This window comes from Pteropus medius, unplaced genomic scaffold (assembly GCF_902729225.1).
Source record: "Pteropus medius unplaced genomic scaffold, Ma_sr-lr_union100, whole genome shotgun sequence".
NCBI classification, from domain to species: Eukaryota; Metazoa; Chordata; class Mammalia; order Chiroptera; family Pteropodidae; genus Pteropus; species Pteropus medius.
This window is the reverse complement of record NW_024349799.1, coordinates 8,210,401-8,230,223: the sequence shown is the minus strand read 5'-3', so window position 1 is coordinate 8,230,223 and position 19,823 is coordinate 8,210,401. Positions and strand designations below refer to the sequence as shown.

Below are 19,823 nucleotides of genomic sequence, written 5' to 3'. Positions count from 1 at the left end.
TCACGGTAATAAGATGGCTGCCTTATTTCCAGGCATCCCATGCAAAATAAATAACACCCAGAAGAAGCAAAAGAACCATTTATTTTGTGTCTTTTTTATTTAAGAATAAGGAAATGTGTCCTATAGACTCTCTGGCAGACCTCCCTGATATCTGGCTGCGGAGATCGAGGTCATAATGAGAGCCCCTCTAAAACAGTTTGATGAAGGGAATGGTATTATGAGTGGCTTAAACCAGGGATTTCAATCTTGACTACACATTAGAATCACCTGGAGGGTTTAAGCTCCCTAGATGATTACAGTGTGCAGCTCCACCCTAACATCTAGCTTTCTCAACCTCAGCACTACTGATGCTTTTGATTGGATAATTCTTTGTTCGGGTGTGGGGGAGATGGTGGGAAATTACTCTGTGCATTATAGGATGTTTAACAGAATCCTTGGCCTCTACCCACTAGATACCAGTAGCTTCTCTCCAGTTGTGACAGTCAAAAATGTCTATAGACATTGCCAAATGTTCCCTAAGGGTCAAGATTGCCCCTGTAGAGTACCACTGTCTTAGACTAATTAGGATTCACTCTCAGGTCTCATGGGAATGGTAGGCACCCAAATAAAATCTGTTCTGCCAGCAAGAAAAGAGGAGGCCAATACTGGTAGGTACCAGTCTGCTACATATGACTTCTTAAATGGAATAAGGCTGTTTTCAAGTTTAGAATTTTTCAAACTGATGTGATAGCTTCTGAATGTTTACTATTCTCAGTTATATTATCTTTGTAACACTAGCAATTAGAATAGTTTCTTATCACTTAATGGCATCTACAATTCTTAACCAACTCTCTAGCATTTGATGATAGTTTATGTCAGTTGTCTGTGAATTGACACTTGGATTAGCCTACTTTGTCCCAACAAGATTATAAACAACTTGAGGTTAGGGATATGCCATCTCTTCCTGTTATATTTGCCATATCATAGTAGAGACTTAGTAGTATTTAACAGACATATTTATTCACAATGTATTTGTTGAGTGTTTACTAATTCAATAAGGCAATTTAGTTGAATTAAGAAATATCAGTGGATCGAGTCTTACATATCTGTGTATTTACAGCTGCCAGTGTCTGGTTAGTTCAAGGACAAGTTATAAGGATTTTGCCATGTTCTACTTTGAGAGGAGGGAATAAAGGGTAACAAGTGAACAAGACCCTGGGGCAAGGAGAAGGCTCTATCTTGATTGAGCTTTCAAGGCCTTTAGAGCTGATCTTTTTGACACAAAAAAATATGGACGCACAGGCGCTCTCTCTTACACAGCTTGATTCAGATGAGCATGTTTCTGGAAAGGATAAAGTTTTTTATAAGTTAGCTCATATGTATTTTTTCTTCTATCGATAGGTAATTGTCGATGAACAGAACCTGGATTTCCTGTTGGCGTATACAATTTCTGCTCTTCAACAATGCAGTTCCTGGACACATGTGAAAATTCTTCAAGCTCTGGCAGCTCTGGTTTACTGCAATGGCTCAAAATGTCAGAAGGTAGTTTGAACTACATTTTGTTTTTCCTTTGAAAGGTTAGGAGCACAGGCTCTGAACCAACAGGCTTGCATTAAGGTTTCCGTCCTGTCATTAATTAGATGTGTCATCTTGAATAACTGTTCCTTGACCTCTCGAAGCCTCCTTTCCTCACATATAAAATATTTTCTCGTACTCATGAAATGCTTGGCACTCAGTAAATAGTAACCAATATCATTACCCATTAGCTTAGCAGCCAAGACTAAAGAGCTTCAGCAACTCACTAGCCTGGGAGTGATGATCCTTCCTGATGTTTTTTGGCATATCTTCGTGTGCCCATCTGAAAGATTTACCTAGCAGTTAGTCTTTGGTACTTAAACTGTGCTTTAGTTAAAAAAATGAAATCTCTCTAAAGAGTGATATTTTCCAGAAGCTATTCTTCGACCAACATTGGCTATTATTTTTTTTTTAGTACCTCCCAGACTTGTTAGGTAAGAGCGGACTCTTGATGAAGTTGAGTGACTGGGCTCAGTCCGACCCTGAAGTTAGGCGAGCTGCAGTGCATTGTATGGCAAACTTATGTCTCAGGTATGTGGATCCAATCAGATTTCCCAGTTGTAATAAGATAAGGCCTCTTGTAGGCCCTTTGTAGGTGGTTCAATCTGTCTGAAGCCAGAGCCAACTTAGAAAAATAACCTACTTTACATTTCCTATGTTCTTTGCTAATAAGTACATCTTATATTGTTTATTTTTAATTTTAATGTTGCCTATAAAGAAAGTTTGTAAAGAAACGAAGGAAAAATAGACTAGGACTTTATGCCTAAAATACAGTAAAAGTGATATATGTGAAGTCTGTCATGCATGGTGTTGTTTTCTATCGGTATAAATTCTAACCTTATTCAGTCTTTTAGAAGGATATATTCATATGAATTTAAGCTTTGGTGAGATTTATCTGTCAAGGCCAATTTCTTCTAAGAAAATGAAACCAATCCCAGTTCTAGATTCATGCAATAGAAAATGAGCAGCACAAACTTGAACCGATGTATGATATCTTGTCTCTATATTGCAGTGTTGTTCAGTGACTAGGAGGGCAGGTTCAGCTGTGTGATTCTCTCTTGACAAATAATGCAGGACCTGTCTGCATTATTTTCCTTTAAGAACTGAAAAGCAGAGCTGAATAAGGTTTCTCTTTCTCCATACTTCTTCCATTACAAACTTCTGTATCTTTTCCCTATAGAAACCATTCTTCCTTCTTCCTGTTCATTCAAGTCTTGTGCCTGTCCCATAGCAGTAATTAATTAACCAAAGTGTACAATCTTCCATAATACAGTTTTATTCAAGGATATATTCCAACTCCATTAGTCTGTATTACTGCTACTTTTAATTCTTATTCTTTTGCAAGCCCATTTCAAGGGAGACTTGAGTTTGAGCTGCTTTCTCTGTGTGTGTTTCAGTGTGCCAGGACAGCCGTACTTGGAGGAGCCCTACCAAAATATTTGCTTCCAAGCTTTCTTGACCACTTTACAGTCTCCAAAATCATCTGATATGGATGATATCACGTTTTGCATGGTAGGTGGGACTCACTAATCTTGTGAATGTTTAGATGTGTTAGATGTAGCAGTGAAACAGAAGCTGTTACCAAAGAGTTTAATTTGGTTGCTGTATTAGTTTTGTCTAGAGAAAAAGGTATAAGTGTAATGTTACTAGCCTAAAAAATTAAAATCATATTTTTCAAGTTTAAATTACAAGACACTGTTTTTGTTTGGGTTTTTTTTGCTGTTGTTCTTGTTTTGTAATTCTAGGTTTTTAAGAAAACTATTTTTTCCCTCCTGACTATAAAAGCAATACCATTTCAGACTAGTGACTGTCTTTTAGATGGAAGGGAAAGGAGTGGATTCAACGATATCTGCAATATTTTATTTCTTTTTAAAAAAAATCTGTTGCAAATATGACAATTTCTTAACATGTTTTAAATTCTGAGTAGCACATTTCAAAAATTATAGATCTAAGATGGTAAAAGTTCCCTATAGCTCTCTGCTCAGATATAACCACTGGAAACAATTTGTCCTACGTGCTCCCAGATTTTTTTTTCTATATATAAATGACCATATTTACAATTTTTAAATGGGATCATGTTAAATACACTGTTTTGCCACTTTCTTTTTTAATATCTTGGACCTCTTTTCAGTACCTATTCAGGACCTCTTTTCATGTACCTCATGCTTTCTAACTCTCTAGCTAGGAGACCTTGGGCAAGTTACTTAATATCTCCATGTTCCTTATCTCAGAAATAGGACAGATGATATAACTACCTTGTTAAGGGTCTTATGAGTAGTATGTGAAATAAAGCATTTAAAGTGCTTGGCAAAATGCATGCTATTATTATTGTTGAGTTTCACATGTTAGCAGAGAGTTAGCTTCTTATATATTCATTGTCATGATTGATGGACATTCAAGTTTTTTCAGTGTTTCCACTATTTCAAACAAGGCTACAGTTCACATTCTCTCCAAGTGGGGCGTATTTCTAAAGGACAGAATCCTAGAACTGAGATTTCTGAGTCAAAAATCAGTCTCAATCAGAAGTGCCCTCCAGAAACCTGTCCCCAGATACATTTCTTTGCCTATAAGAGCTGCTGAGGTTGCTACAGTATAGATATTCCCTGCTTCTGATCTCTGCTGCCGTTTTTTCATTCCAGTCATATTCTTCCCACCAAACATCTCTTCCCTCCCTCCCCCTCCTTCACTCATCATTTGTACATGCTGATTTATAAACTCTTAAAGATCACTCTTACTCAATAAGAGCACCCTGTTCTTCTGGAAAATAATTAGTAGAAGCTAGAAGAGAAGATCTCTTCTTTGGATCTTCATCTCTACTTTCCCCACCACCCCACCCTTCCCGTCTAAAGATTTTTTCATCACCTAAAGACTTTATCTCCATTTTAAGTGGTGCTAGAAAGTTGATGCCTAGACAACCAAATTTCATTTATCTTTTAACTTAGTCTCCTTTCCCCCCCTAGTTGTTACAAAATGCTTTAAAAGGTATACAGTCTCTTTTAAATGGTGGGAAGATGAAATTGACACAGACTGATGACCTTGGAGCTCTTCTAGCGGTGCTAAAGGTAAGGCATTATCTGTTTAAACTCCATGTCCTCATTATGGTTAGTATCTTTCCTATTAAACCCCAGGAATAAAGACCACTTTACATTATCACTCCAAGGCTAGCTTTAGGGTATTTTTTTTTTTAAGAGAAAAGCATAAAATGTTTATATTCAAGCATACTTAGAATTAATGGGGACTTGGTTCCATAGTGTAGCAGTTAGCACGTCTGCTTTACACTCAGAAGGTCCTGGGTTTTGTGCCCCAGTGGAACCACGGTCCATGGTCTACGGCCACACCACCCTGAACAAGCCCGAGGTCTGATCTCGGAAGCTAAGCTTAGTACTTGGATGGGAGACCACCTAGGAAGACGAGGTGCTGTAGGCATAAATAATAATAAATTAAAACAAAAACAAAACAAAACAAAAAACAATGGAGAACAATAAACCTTGCTTTAGTAAATATATTTTGACTTAGAAAGGGAATAGGTTATGAGGTATGATCTGTAGATAATTTTAAATTATTTTGAATCTCTTTGTACTTGAAAGAAGAACCAGAGTTTCTCCTTGGCTCTTGTCCCCAAGTAGTGGGCAGGCCAATCGAGATGTGTGTCAGTAGGCTGCCGTCTTTTGGCTTCTGAGCCTGTGAGTCAGTGGGCAAGTCAGGTCAGCCTCTCTGGGGCTCAGCTGTCTTTTTGTGCTTCTCAGCTTTGTCCTGGCCTCAGATCAAAGCCATGTATGATAACTTAGCTTTATCATGATGAAAATTTTTATTCTTTCTCTGTGCCATCACCACTACTTCTAAATAGATAGATATCTGGATGTGGACATGGATAAGCTAAATATAAATGATAGATGGGTAAAAAAAATTATAGATAGATAAAATAATTGGATAAAACTGGTTAGGTAAATTTTAAAAATTAATAAATAAAAATAAGTAAATAAGTAAACTAAAATCAAGCCTAACTTGATCTGGACAAACCAGACCCACCTGGAGCCTGGATGAGATTAAATTCTTCTTTAAGTCCTAAACCTTTAAGCTATCTATTTTCTCTCATGTTTATTTCTTTAATTAAACTTCTAAACAATAATCTGTTTGTATGATCCAGAACACAATGAATAATTCTGGTTTCTGATTTCTGATTTATGTTTTTTGTGTGTGTTTCCTTAATCATCATCATTAGAAATCCATGTTTCATGGACTCCCTGGAGTAAACATAGAGATGCCCACGGTATTGTACCCCACTCCACTACCTCAGTATGATGGGCGACCACCTGTCAAACCGCAGCAATTAGAATCCAGCGCTTCTCGACCAACTGTGGTACATTTATGCAAATTTACATTTAAGTTGCAGATTGTTTTTAATTGCTTGCTGTGTGTTTTCTGTGATTTGCGTTACTACTGTGCCAAAGGCTCACACTGAATTTGATTCAAGTTAGGGGTTTTAGCATAGTAAATTTAAATTTATCACACTGCTAAAAATACCAATTAGAGTATCTTATATTTTAAGATGTCTAAGTAGTATAACAGCTATAAAAAATAGGCATTCAGTTTACACCCAAAGCCAAGCATCTTCATCTCTCAAATGCTCAAGACCGTAGGTCAACAAACTTTTTCTGTGAAAGGCTAGCTGGTACATATTTTAGGTCTCTGTTGCAAATGCCAACTCTGATGTCCTAGGGCAAAAGCAGCCATAGACACTGTGTTAACGAATGTGTGTGCTGTGTTCCAGTAAAACTTTATTTACAGAAACAGGCTGTGCACTGGGCTGGATTTGGTCTTTGGACTATAATTTGCCAGCCCCTCTGTGGACCATTAGAATCCACTTACCAGTCAGCTAACTATCTCCATGCTACTTATATTTACCAATTTCCCAGCCTTTCCAGATAACTGTCCTCTCCCTCATGTTTCTGTTGGAGAAGCTAGAATCTACAGATACATGGCCAAGGTATTACATCTAGAAATGTAATACCTGATAAAAATGCTTATAATTAGGAATTCTTTCACTCATTCACTTAATCTACATTTACTATACATTTGCTATATCCCAGATATTGTGCTAACCAGTAATGATATAGTCTGTTTTTAGGAGTTTGGAGGAAAAGTGAAGATGGATAAATAAACAATTATAACGCAATATTATGGTTTCTTTCACCAGAATATTCACAGGGTACTTTGGGAACACATTCAGGGTACCCAATCAAATTAAGGAATAAGAAGGCTTTTTAAAAGATGTGGTGGCTAAACTGAGACTCAAGAATTGGTAGTGGTACATAAAAGGAAGGAAAGTGTTTTATTACAAGGGAACAAAAGGTGTGTAAACATAGGGAACGAGAGTGCGTGTAGCCCATGGTTAACTAGTTGAGCTAGAGTGTCAGGTACAAGGAGGGGAGGGTTGGGGCAAGTATGAAGCAAAGGCCAAGTCATAAGCGTCTTATATAGTATGCTAAAGAGTTTGGGCTTTTATCATATAGATGGGAGAGATTCACTGAAGAATAGTATATAGCAGAGTGATGTGATAAGATTTGCATGTTAGAAAAATCATTGTGGTTTGAGTCTGGAGCCACATTAATAACTTAAGTTGGAAGCAATGAAGATCTTTTTCCCCAAGTTCAGAAAATTCGAGAATACAGAGAAGAACACAGATTCCAGAGATATTTGGATGTCAGAAAGAAGGAAAAGAAAGAAACTGGCTTTTACTTGATATCTATACCTACAAAACCCTAGTGCCCTGAAACATGCATTATATGTAATGGATTAACATCTCTCTTATGCATCTAGAGTGGTACTAATTATGGATCATATTTGGGAGAACTGAGAAAACAGTCACTCAGGACATTTTCTGTAGACCTTAATTCTCTTGCAGAACACAAGTTGAGAAGGCTGAATGCTTTCACACTATGCAGTGTGTAAGGTCGGTAGCATTAGCTTTATACGTACAAATGAGAAGGTCAAGCTCATAGAAGCTAAACGATTTGCCCAGGGTTACAGGAGTAGAATGTAAACCCAGGCCACAAGTTTTGCTCTGTCTCACACTTTTCATACCTTGCTTTGTATAGTCCCATAGGGTATGTGTAAGCACTTAAGATAGTGCCTGACATATAGAGTGTTAAGGAAGTGCTACCTTTTTTTTTTTTCCCTTCTTTTCTCTCTTCCAATGACATATCGGGGACATATTTGGTAATTTTCAAATGAGAAAGTAATAATGATTCAATTAAAAGCCATTTTGAAATAGCTATCATATAAATGTTTTCATTTGCTTCTAACATCAGAATAAAAAGAAAAAATCAAAAGTAAAACCAAAGAAAATCCAGCAAGGTGAGGAGGAGGAAGAAGAATCCAGTGGTGAAAAAGAAGCAGCCCCGGTCACTGGCCTGGGCAGAGTAAACCTGCATGAAGGGACCACTCAGCGTCTCTCCTCCCTGGGTGTCCAGAGTTTGTCATTAGATGGAAGTGGAGCTGCAGGAAAAGATCGAGTCTCTTCACCCTTCAGCTCTCCCAGTTGGAAAAAGCTCAGCAGCAGTGAGTCAGATTATTCTGATGCTGAAGGAGGCCTGCAGAGTAAAATGAGGTAGTAGTATTTTGTTATACTTTTATGCCTTATATTTTAAGTTGCATGTAAGTTTTTATAACTTCACTAAGTTATATGACTGCTGCATGTGATTTAATTTGATTCTCATTTATGTGGGACTTTGCATTTTGCCTTGTTCTCTTGATTGGCCTTTGTACATGTAGTTCCTCTGCCTGGAATATTCTTTCTTTCTTTTTCTTTTTGCCTTTTTGCCTTGTTAACCACTACTCATCTTAAATATGAGCTTGGCAATCATATCCTCTGAGAAGCATTTTCTGACCACCCAATTCTGGCTTAGGTAACCCTTTTACCTATCTCTGCTTTAATATTGATCATGATGTGTTGTAGTTATCTCTTCAACTGTCTTCTCTGGCATTAATAAGCTCATCAAGGGTAGGGACTTGGTTTATGTCAGCACAATGCCTGACACACATGAGGATACTCGGTACATGTTTGTTGGATGAATGGCTACTCCACAATGTCTCCTGTAATACTGGTTTCCTATCATCAAAATGCTGCCCTCTCATTCTCTATCTAGTTGTGTTTTATTAATTGTCAACTTTATCTTAATTTGTTATATAAACAAATTGCTTTAACATGTTTTAATTGCATTTTGAAAATATTATTTTTTAAAAATATGTTGCCATCTTTAGGACTTATTCAGGATGTTGAATTTCTCCATGTCATTTGAGTTGGCTTGAATAAATAGTATTTCATGCTTATATTTTTTAAAAAACTATTAAAAGACTTTTTCTTTCTTCTCTTGGTTATTAAAGGTCTTACCAAGCCAAAGTTCGCCAAGGAGCATTAGCTTGTTTTCTTTCAACTATAAAATCAATAGAAAAAAAAGTTCTTTATGGTTACTGGTCAGCCTTTGTTCCTGATACACCTGAGCTGGGAAGCCCACAGTCTGTCTCCTTGATGACTCTTACATTGAAAGATCCTTCGCCAAAGGTAAGGGCATTCAAATTCCAAGCATTATGCCAGGAGGAAAACTTTACAAGTCTTTATGGTTTTCTCTGCCCTATTCAATCTTAGCTGAATGCAGCTCGTACACTACCAATGGAAGTCCTGACTTGAGAACCACTGGGTAGGCGGGAAATGGTCTTATGTGGAAAACAGGTTGAGGGAGATCACACTGTCACTTCCTGCCCCAGGGCCTGCTTGAAGCCTGAGCACACTTAGTTATTGTCCCTTTTGAGCTGCACTGAAGCAGCTGTGCTTCTCTTTTATGGAAATATTGATTGCCATGGTACTCATAATAGGAAAAAATAAAAAATGGCTTAATCAGTGAATATCATGGTACATAATGATTATGAAGTATGTGTAAGGCTTATAAAAATGCTTATGACATTTCGTGAAAGTATACAATATAGAATTCCTCTTAAAGTGAATAGTTTTATTTAGGACAGTAGTATTTTTTGTAGGTTATTGAAAATACCCAATATCCTAAGTAGTCAAACCAGTAGAAAATTTTCAGATGGACTAAATTAATAGCAAATGAGAACCTGGGAGATAAAAGGAAAATGAATGGTGGCAAGTAAATCAATAATGAAGCCATTCTAATAATTGAAAGGAAAACTGTTATAAAGGCTAACATATATATTTAAAGACCCTCCAGCTGAGGGGAGCTGCAATAGATAGCCAAGGAGATGGTGCCATGGAGCAATTAGCAGGCCAAGTAAACCAGCTGCACTGCAGCTGAGGGGATGTGGGACATGCGAGTTTGGGATATGAGAGGTTATGAGGTCATGTCTAATGAAAGTGGATTGAAATAATTTTCATGATGTTTATGTCTTTATATTTTTTAAATGTTTACATTTGACTTAAGAGTGCCATGAGAAATTTAATGTACTGCAAAGCAGTTGTCCTTGGTTTGGGTTCCTTTTAGATATGTTCTTGCTGTTTAAATTCAGTGACTATAAGAAAAGTGATGAGTAAAAAAAGTACAAAATTTCCTTCTGGGAGATGTCCTAGGTCCAGTAGTACAAAAGCCACTTGAAGGCCCTGGAGAAATGGAAAACTAGTCATCATTCTTAAAGAGGATTTTAAAAAGGTCAAAATAATGATTAAAATTCATCAGTTCAATGTAATGGCAAGTGAAATGATTATATCAATAGATTCTTAGCAGCTATTAAATTTAGAAGGGTGTAAATAAGTGTGATAATTATTGTGCACAAGAGGTTTGGAAGCATACCTTGGCACAATGTCCATAGTGTAATTAATTGTGCACCAAAACACATGGTAAAAGAAAGTTTTTTGGTAGATGACGGCAGTCTGAGAGCCTTTTAATGAAGACTTCTAGAAAGTTATATGCGAAAACTTAGAAGTACTAGTTCACGTAATTGGAATGGAACAGCATTTTGGATTGATCAGAGCTAGATTAAGAGATGCAGCCATGTAGAAAGTCTGAGTGGTCATCTTTTTAGGTGCTCATTGAGTATAGGGGTGGCTGACTGAAGTTCCTCTTATCCAGGATGAAACATGACAAGATAACAGTAATGGTTCTTGTCATCGAAGTGTACAGTGATGATAGTATGAGTTCATAGCAGCTCTGATATGACCAGTGGTAGATTCAACTGAAAGCACAATTTTTACTAATACACTGAGAAATTTTCCAAAGAGAAATGGACTGAAGGAAAGTTGATTGGACTCTTCCATTCAGAACACCAACAATGACAGATTACTATCAGGAAATCGGAATACGAAATTCTAGAATGGTTCAGTGGGAAGGAGAAAACTTAGAAATTTCTTTTAGGATTTGGCAATTTGGGAAATTGTCACATGTTTACATTTTGGAAATGTGCTTCAGAAGGCACATCCTGTGCTTCCAGGTAGCATGGAGTAATCAGTAAAATAACACAACTAATTTAAGAATTTCTTCTATATGATTTCCTCAGGTGTTACAAAGGTAGATTATGTAGATATAAGTCCCATTGGTGACTTGATCTAAAGAACAAACTATAGGAAAACCTTCCTCTTCGTACCTTGAGAATTATCCTGATTTTCAAATTCCGTGATGATTTATTTCTCTTTTTGAGAGTTATGAAATGTGGAAACAAATCAAAATCTAGATATTAGATGGTAAAACTAGGAAAGAGAATAAAGGGTTAGAGTTTTTAACTGTCATTGAATGGTAGGTAATCAGGTTTTCTCTTATGTGACCAACCAAGAACAGGTGACCTTTGCTTGGATCTCTCTGAATCTAGAGACTCTGACAAAATGTTCAAATGCCTCTATCTAAAAGGCAACCAACTTTGGAAGTGTGAGTCAATGAACTTAATCCTGAACATGTATGAAGAATAATCAGTACTTGGACAAAGCCAAAGAAGAAAACAGCCCGGTGCCCTGCATTGACACTTCCATGGTACCCACTCCCAGCAGTGATTTCTTCATCACCCTCCAGAAATACTCTGAGATACAACATACATAAAAAGGAAAAAATAACAATAGACTGAGCTATCTCAGCAGATATTTTTGCTACATTCTTAAGCAGTAAAAAAGGAAAAGTGCTTTTCTGTTTCTTTACCTTTGAACAAGCCTTCATGCCCAAGGCGGTGTAACTACCCTCTTGTGAAACTGAGCACTGGTGTTTATAAGGTTGAAGTCTTTTCTCCATCATTGTAAATATTCTGACAGTAAAAACTTAGGAACAAAATAAGCTCTCTGGAGAGCTGTACCTCTAATAGTTTGCTTGCACATCAGTAATTTCTGCTGAAAGTGCTGATGAGAGCTGGTAAACAGTATATTAAATATTGGTATAAGAATAAATGAAGCAGAACTTGAACTGGATTGTGTCATAAATAGTATTTTTATAACAAGAAAGATATTTTAAACAGAGCTTAAAAGAAATTAAATCAGAACTATGAGAAGTATAATTTGATATAATATCACATTTCTATAAAGATTTTATACTTCTGTGGTGAAAAATAACCAATTTCAGTGACATTTCTTTTGTTTTCATCTATGATAGTCATGGATGCTTTTTGTCTCTTAGGGTACCAAAGTTAATTGAACTGAATAGTTTTTATTTTTGAGCGTCGTTTATTTCCACAACTTGGTTTTTAATTTTACTTGGTTTGCGAGCTGTCAGAATTATGATTTTTAAAATTTCCATCTAAAGAAATGGAAGCTTAGCTAATATCTACCTTTTCAGTTCAGACCAGTAACCCATCTAATCAGGGGTTGGCAAACTGGCCTGTGGGCCAAATTGGCTCACTACCTGTTTTTGTATGACCCATGAGCTAAGAATGGTTTTTATGCTTTTAAATAGTTTTTTAAAAATCAAAAGAAAAATAATATTTCATGGCATGTGTAAGTTATATGAAATTCAGTTTTCATTGTTCATAAGTAAAAATTTATTGGAACATTGTCACATTTATTCCTTTATATAGTTACCCTGGCAGAGTTGAGTGGTTGCTCCAGAGACTCTGGTCTACAAATTCTATAATGTAAAATATGTACTACTGGCCCTTTACTGTAGAAGTGTGCCAGCCCCTGATGTAAGTTCTTGGATCAGCTGACGTGAGCACTAGCCTGCTAGTACACTCTCGTGTGCACTTGCTCATGCATTCAGATGCTCTTGCTTTCCCTCACATATAATTTCCTAATACATTATCAACTTTCTAACTTAAATGATATGCTTAATTCCAAAGAATCATACTGCTGTGCTATAAATTTCTTCTCAAAGCAATAACTCTTTAGTTTTTTGTTTATGAAATGACTTATTTATTCCTTGGTTACTTGGAGATTATATAATTGAGAATTTTCTGAAAAACCTTTTTTATACTAAATTCAGATATGCTTCATGTTGAGTTAATGTTCAAGTTAGATCCTAGAATTATGTCGATTCCTGCTTTTCAAAAGTCTGATAGAAAGTGTTTAATTGGCATTTTTGGGTGAGCTACTCAGAGAGGGTACAGCATTTTTTCGTATTATTATCATTTACACTTTATTTTAGTTAAATTGGCTTTCTTTTAATTATTTTCTTGTTTTCAATGCTACAAAAGTATCACAGTGTCAATCGAAAGTAATCTTTTAACCTCATGAAGAAAATGCATTGATGTGGTGACACTTTTCCTGACAAATACAAGTCCTATGACAAAGGTGCACTTGTTTCCTTTTCATCCATCAAGGTATATTAAGGGTATTCTTTGATTATCAAAGACTCTCGCTGCAGGCAGTGCTATTTCCTGCACCTAAGAATGAAAAATTTGGATCACTAACGGTGCCTGCCAAATCGAATTTACACAGTTCCTAATACCCTATTTAATTAACATTGAACACTCAAAGATGCTTCAGGGTAGAATATGAACAGACTGTCCTCAGAAATTTTGATATGAAACAGAATCTAGACATACGTATTTTTTTCTGTCCCATTAGCTATCCTCTCTTTTCAGTTGATTATCTGCTTGAATAAACTAGGACTCTAATCTTTAAATTATTCTCATGCTCATAATTTTAGGTTTTTGTACTATGGTGTAGCTTGGACTTATTCCTTACCGTAAGAAAACCTAACAGCAATGTGATTCAAGAAATTTTTTAAGTGTGAGGTACAAGTGGTCTAGTTCATGGCTACCTTTAGGGCCTGATAGGTAATCCCAGTGCCTTTATTCTCCTAATTAAAATAAGCCAAATACTTTGAAAATTAAAAATGTATATAGGAAGAAGGGGATCTGGTGCCTGCTTTTTAACTAACTGATATAAATCATCCTGACATTTCAGACACGTGCCTGTGCTCTGCAAGTTTTATCTGCCATCTTGGAAGGCTCAAAGCAATTTCTTTCTGTTGCCGAAGATACCAGTGACCACAGAAGGGCTTTTACTCCCTTCTCTGTAATGATTGCTTCCAGCATCAGAGAGTTGCACAGATGTCTTTTGTTGGCTTTGGTGGCCGAGTCATCCTCACAGACCCTTACTCAGATAATTAAGGTAAATATGCCAGGTTATATATCAGTAGGTTCTAGAAGGGGTTTCTCTGTTTCAGTTTTGTATAATGTTTTACATTTCCCCAGAGTAACTTGGCTTAAGAATATAACTGTCATAATTTTTAAAAAGATATTCTATTTGGACCTACTTGTTTGATCTTAGCTATCATCTGTATGTCCAAATAAATGATTTACTAAAAATACTCCTTTATTTTTAGTTTTAAGTTGTACCACTGAGCATACAAGTGCTATTCACCCTAAGGAAAAAAAAAAAAAAAGATCGAATTTTCAAATAAATGGGAAGACTTTTCTTTTGAAATTAAATGCTATAAAATTTTGTCTTTGTACTATGGCTCAATCAGGCCTTTTGACAAGCTATTCTTGTATTTTGCAGTGCCTTGCAAATTTAGTATCAAATTCACCTTACAACCGTCTGAAACTCAGCCTGTTGACCAAAGTCTGGAACCAAATAAAGCCTTACATCTGCCACAAAGGTTGGTAGTAGTTTAAAACTACTTGCTTCTTTATATCAATCAAATCTAGATTGTTAGTTAAAAAAATATTCATAGCAATTGTGTAGCTCTATGATAATCTCTCCTTACTCTTCTCAAGTTTTCAAGAGAATCAACTGTTGCTAGAATTTTACTTTTGACTCCTGAAAGAAATGAACTGGAGAAATTGTAAAGTTTAATGCCTCTTCGATGCTTCAGTGCAGTAACTAGAGTATCCCTTTAGAATTAGTATTAAGCCAGGTGCAAGGGGTCCCCCTCTACTGTATAATACTCACATTATTAGGCATAAGTAGAGGCTGGATGGACAGTCAGATAGACAGACATCATCTCTTTGGAAAGAAAAACTGGAATATAAAGCCTAACTTCTTTAATATTGTCTCCTCTGAATTTTAGATAAAATTCCAGAACCTGAAATCCCCACCAACTACAGGGTCTTATATCTTGATATTTTCTGACTTTTTTTCACACATAATATATTTGTGTTATATATATGTACTTGCCTTTAGAACATTTATTTGCAAGCTTTAGGATCAGACCACATTCTGATAAGTTGAGTTTTTCCGTCACAATTACAGGACTTGAAGGAGGTGTGGGTGTTTTTTGTGACGTCATGGGAAGGGTGCTAGACCCAGAATCAGTCTGAGGATCTGCAGCTCACTCCTATTTCTGCCATCTCATACTCATGGCCCTCTCTGAACCCTAATTTCCTCCTAACAGGAAGAATTATACTTCATAAGATTTTTATGAGGCTTAAGTGAGATAATGATGTGTAGACTAGGTTCAGTTCACTCCTTTTACCAACATGTAAAATGGGACTCAGAAAGGTAAATTTTGCCTTAAGGTGTCTCCTCATCTTAGTGGCAGAAGTAAGATTAAAACAACCTGAGTCTCTTGCTCAGTCCCCTGCTTATTCCACTGCACCAGCTTTTCTTTATCTGTAAACTGAGGGGAGTGGACTACGTCTTATGGGTACCTTTCAAGTGTCTGGCTTTGTCTTCCAGTAAGTTTTTATTATTAAAATGATCAAACCCACAGAAAATTTGAAAGAATAGTACATTGAACACCTGTCTACCTCTACCTAGACTTAATAGTTGTTAATATTTGCCATACTTGCTTTCTGTGTCTCTTTCTACATAAATGTATCTGTGTATGTACGTATACATATGTGCGTGTATATATGTATATGTATGTGTATATATGTGTATTTTTTATATGTAAATATATTTAATAGACCTTTTTTCCCTTGAACTGTTTGAAAGTAAATTACAGACATGATATTCCACCTCAACATGCATTGCCTAAGAATGAAGACAACCTCCCAAAAAACACAAAACCATTCTTGCACCTAAGAAATTTACATTGATTTCATAATATCATCTAATATCTAGTCTACATTCAAATGTCTCCATATGTACCAAAATGTCTTTTATAGCTTAAAAAAAAAACAAACCCTAGGTTCGTTCAAGATTGATGCGTTACATTTAATTTTTATGTCACTAAATCCAGAGTAATGCCCCACCTTTTTTTTCTTTCATGATACTGAGTTTTAGAAAAGTCCAGCCTGATTGTTTTATAGAATGTCTTACATTCTCTATTTGTCTGATTCTTTCTTTATAGTGTTGTTTAACTTATATTTCTGTCCCATGTATTTCCTGTACACTGGAAGTTAGGTCTAGAGGTTTAATTAGATACAGATTAAACAAGGATGCCATAATTCTTAACTGCCTGCAGGGATAACTATGGTCATGACAGCTGTTCCTACGGTGATAGGTTCTTACTATTTCCTTTGACAGATGTTAATGTTCGTGTGTCAAGCCTCACACTCTTAGGAGCCATAGTGTCCACTCATGCCCCTTTACCTGAAGTCCAGCTGCTTTTACAACAGCCCTGTTCTTCCGGACTCGGCAATAGCAATTCAGCAACTCCTCACCTCAGCCCTCCTGATTGGTGGAAGAAAGCCCCCTCAGGACCCTTTCTGGACGAAGCATCAATTAGTTCGCCAAAGGGGTCTTCAGAACCCTGCTGGCTCATTCGACTTTGCATTTCCACTGTTGTACTTCCCAGGGAGGATTCCTGTTTGGGTCTTGATGCTGGTTCTGCAGCAGGAAGCACCTACGTACCATCCCCTATGCGATTGGAGGCCTTACAGGTAGGAAGTTTCCTTTCCTCATCTCTGAAATGGAAGCAGTTATTCTTCCTTCACAGGGTGTTAGCGAATCTGAAAATGACGTAAAACCGAACCACATGACAGTGGTGTTAGTGGGAATTGTATTTTAGGTGTGAGTTCTTTGTTGTTGCTGTTTTGTTTTGGTGGGAGGGGGGAGCTTTGGTTGTAAAATGTCAGTTTCATTCCTCTTTGTAAGCCATATTAGTCACCTCAAGTATTACGTGACAGGTGGATGTAATAATTCCATAGTAATTCTGAAGGAAATTGTATAGTCAATCTTTGATTTCTACAATATAATAAGTGTTTTATTCTCTATAAACTTTTCTTTGGTCTTATATCTGCTTAGAGACAACTAAATATAATTAATTATTCTTTCAAAGGGAGAAAACAATTCTGGATTGAAGTATTTGTTTTTTCTGTACTGAAATATAGTGTAAGACATGGATTTGGTCCTGGAATCTGCTGCTAATTATGGTTAATATTAAACATGTCCTTTAACTTCTTTAACTTTTTCAGCTTAGTTTCTTCAGCAGAAATATTCAGTTAACACCTACCTCAAAAAATTGTGCTCAGGCTTAAATGAGGTAATATTGATAATCTTAATGAAACACATTTTATAAATTACAAAGCACCGTAGACGTATATGAAGTCATCGATTTTAGTCATAAAATAAAGATTATAGTTGTTCATTTTATTCATCATATTTCACCCCTTTGTTAAAGTGTGAGTGATTTCTGAAATATTGAAATACTTTTTCAGATGTTGCAGCCCTGCATTCAGGTCTTGGGGTTAATGCTTGTTCTCTTTGCAGGTATTGGCTCATCTGGCAAGGGGCTACTTTTCAGTGGCTCAGGTATACCTGATGGAGCTTGGAGAGGTGATTTGCAAGTGCATGGGGGAAGCAGATCCATCCATTCAGCTTCATGGAGCAAAGGTAATTTTCATTAAAAGCCATATGCTTTTTTCCTCGGTTTTCCCTTTCTATTCTTCCCTCTGGTACATGTTCATTGCTTCTGAGGTTTCTTCAAGAGGTTTCAGGTAGAGAAGTCATCATACATTCCTCTATTTTTAGCTCTACATATAATCCCAAAAAATGGATTTGGTAAGAAATTAACAATACTGTATATAGCTGGTGATTTTGCTCCTGGAAAGAATGCCTCTGACACAGAAGTTACAGAAGAAAGAAAGAAAATCAATTGGAAATTATTTTACTCCTTGATTTGATGTAATCTCCAAACTGACGTAGTCTTTTACCTTCATAGTTCTAACATTCTGCTTTGATAATCTATTTCTTTTATCTTGACAGCTTCTGGAAGAACTGGGTACAGGCTTAATTCAACAGTATAAACCAGATTCTACCATAGCACCTGATCAGAGAGTGCCAGTCACCTTGGTAAATAAATGTCAATTCATAGTTTTGCCTTTTCTTAGTGCTTCAGTCAGTTTTATGTTGAGGCTCAGTGATTAAGTGGAGTAGACACTATGGTTTCTTCCAATGTCAAAAATTATAGTTTCTAATCTAGGATGATATACTAGCATAAATAGGTTTTATTTGCATTTCAGTTTATTTGCAGTTCAATATGTGTTAGGATTATATGTAACATACAGTCAGCAATGCAAAAAACAGTATTCCTTTTGCATAAAAACCTAGTTTGGTTACTCAGCCTGCCCAACAGTCAGACTAGAATGGTGAGAACAGCCAACGATTTAGAATCAGAAGGCATGAGATCAAATCTAGCAAGCACCACTTAATGGATATGTGATTATAAGCATAATTTCCTCATGGTAAAGAGGAATAAAAATCCTTAACTCATAGGGCTGTTGGAAGATCGAATGAAACATAAAGATGCTGACAAATTGTAGCTGCTCAATGAATGTTAATCCCCTTAACTCCTTCACTGTCGCAGCCTCGCCACAATTCCTGTTAGATTCGTGTGATCTTAGGTTGTTTGTGGCCCCCACACTGTCTCAGTTCTTCGTGGGAGGAGGAACACGTGGCCTCAACAAAAAAGTTGTCTACTTTGTGTCAAAAGAAAAATCATCTCAACATTAGTGATATTTTCTCCCTGTGCCCCTTTTATCCTGCTTATTTTTTTTCCCTTCACAATTTCCATCATTATTGTAGTGAATTAACAAAGTCTAGCCCTAGTTCCTCCCTTAGTGTGCTACTAAAGCTGAAATGTCACCAATTGCAGGGAAATGGGTTGAACTTTGCCATTAGACAGACCTAGTTTTGAATCCAAACTACTCCCCTTGCTCATCAAGTGACTTTGGGCAAGACTCTTAACTGTTCACACAGGTATCGTTTCATTTGTATAAAAGATATACTTTCCATATTACTTTTGTTGAGGAATAAATTATCCTAAACACTTAGCAGCTTAAAACAATATACATTTATTTTCTCACAGAGTTTCTCTGGGTCAGGAATTGAGAGCAGTTTAGCTGGGTGGTTCTGGCTCAGGTCTCTCACGACACCGTTAGTCATGATGCTGGCAGGGGCTGCAGTCAGCCGAACTTGATAGGGGCTGAATGATCGTTTTTCAAGGTGGCTCACTCACATACCATAGCAAGTTCGTGCTGGCTGTTGGAAGAAGGCCTCACTCGCTTCCTCCCCATGAGGGCCTCTCCAGAGGGCTGCTTGAGTATTCTCTCGATATGGCAGCTGGCTTTCCCCATAGCAAGTGGATCGAAGAGAGAGAGAGGCAAAGGGGGAAAGAGAGAGATGGAGAGAGAAATACAGGGTTTTTATGACCAAGCTTCAGAAGTTGTTACAATGTCACTACCACACCATGGTACACAGGTCAGCTCAAGTTAGTGTGGGAGGGGATCACTTCCTAAACATTAAGAGTCAAGAATCATTTTGGGTCATCTTGAAGGTCAGCAACCACAGCTATCCACATTCTTCTGGTTTGGGATGGGGAGGGCCCAGACTGGGTTTCCAGAAGCTAGGCTTGTGGGGAAGACAGAATGGGTACACAGGATACACAGCAAAACTCAGGACTAAATCCGTGGGGCAGAGGAGACACCCAAACCCCAGAAAGATTTGCAAATGA

The 19,823-nt window shown here is 36.9% G+C and overlaps 1 protein-coding gene across 1 annotated transcript in view; it reads left to right on the top strand.

Annotated features, from left to right (window-relative positions):
- HEATR6 (HEAT repeat containing 6) overlaps positions 1 to 19,823 on the top strand; it is a 31,049-nt gene that overhangs the window by 3,336 nt on the left and 7,890 nt on the right. Inside the window, exons 3-14 of the mRNA XM_039885926.1 lie at positions 1,381 to 1,521; positions 1,970 to 2,085; positions 2,952 to 3,066; positions 4,515 to 4,616; positions 5,777 to 5,914; positions 7,866 to 8,164; positions 8,941 to 9,118; positions 13,889 to 14,095; positions 14,486 to 14,585; positions 16,397 to 16,752; positions 17,582 to 17,704; positions 18,077 to 18,163. Coding sequence (XP_039741860.1) covers positions 1,381 to 1,521; positions 1,970 to 2,085; positions 2,952 to 3,066; positions 4,515 to 4,616; positions 5,777 to 5,914; positions 7,866 to 8,164; positions 8,941 to 9,118; positions 13,889 to 14,095; positions 14,486 to 14,585; positions 16,397 to 16,752; positions 17,582 to 17,704; positions 18,077 to 18,163 — 1,962 coding nt within the window. The remainder of the gene's footprint in view (positions 1 to 1,380; positions 1,522 to 1,969; positions 2,086 to 2,951; positions 3,067 to 4,514; positions 4,617 to 5,776; positions 5,915 to 7,865; positions 8,165 to 8,940; positions 9,119 to 13,888; positions 14,096 to 14,485; positions 14,586 to 16,396; positions 16,753 to 17,581; positions 17,705 to 18,076; positions 18,164 to 19,823) is intronic.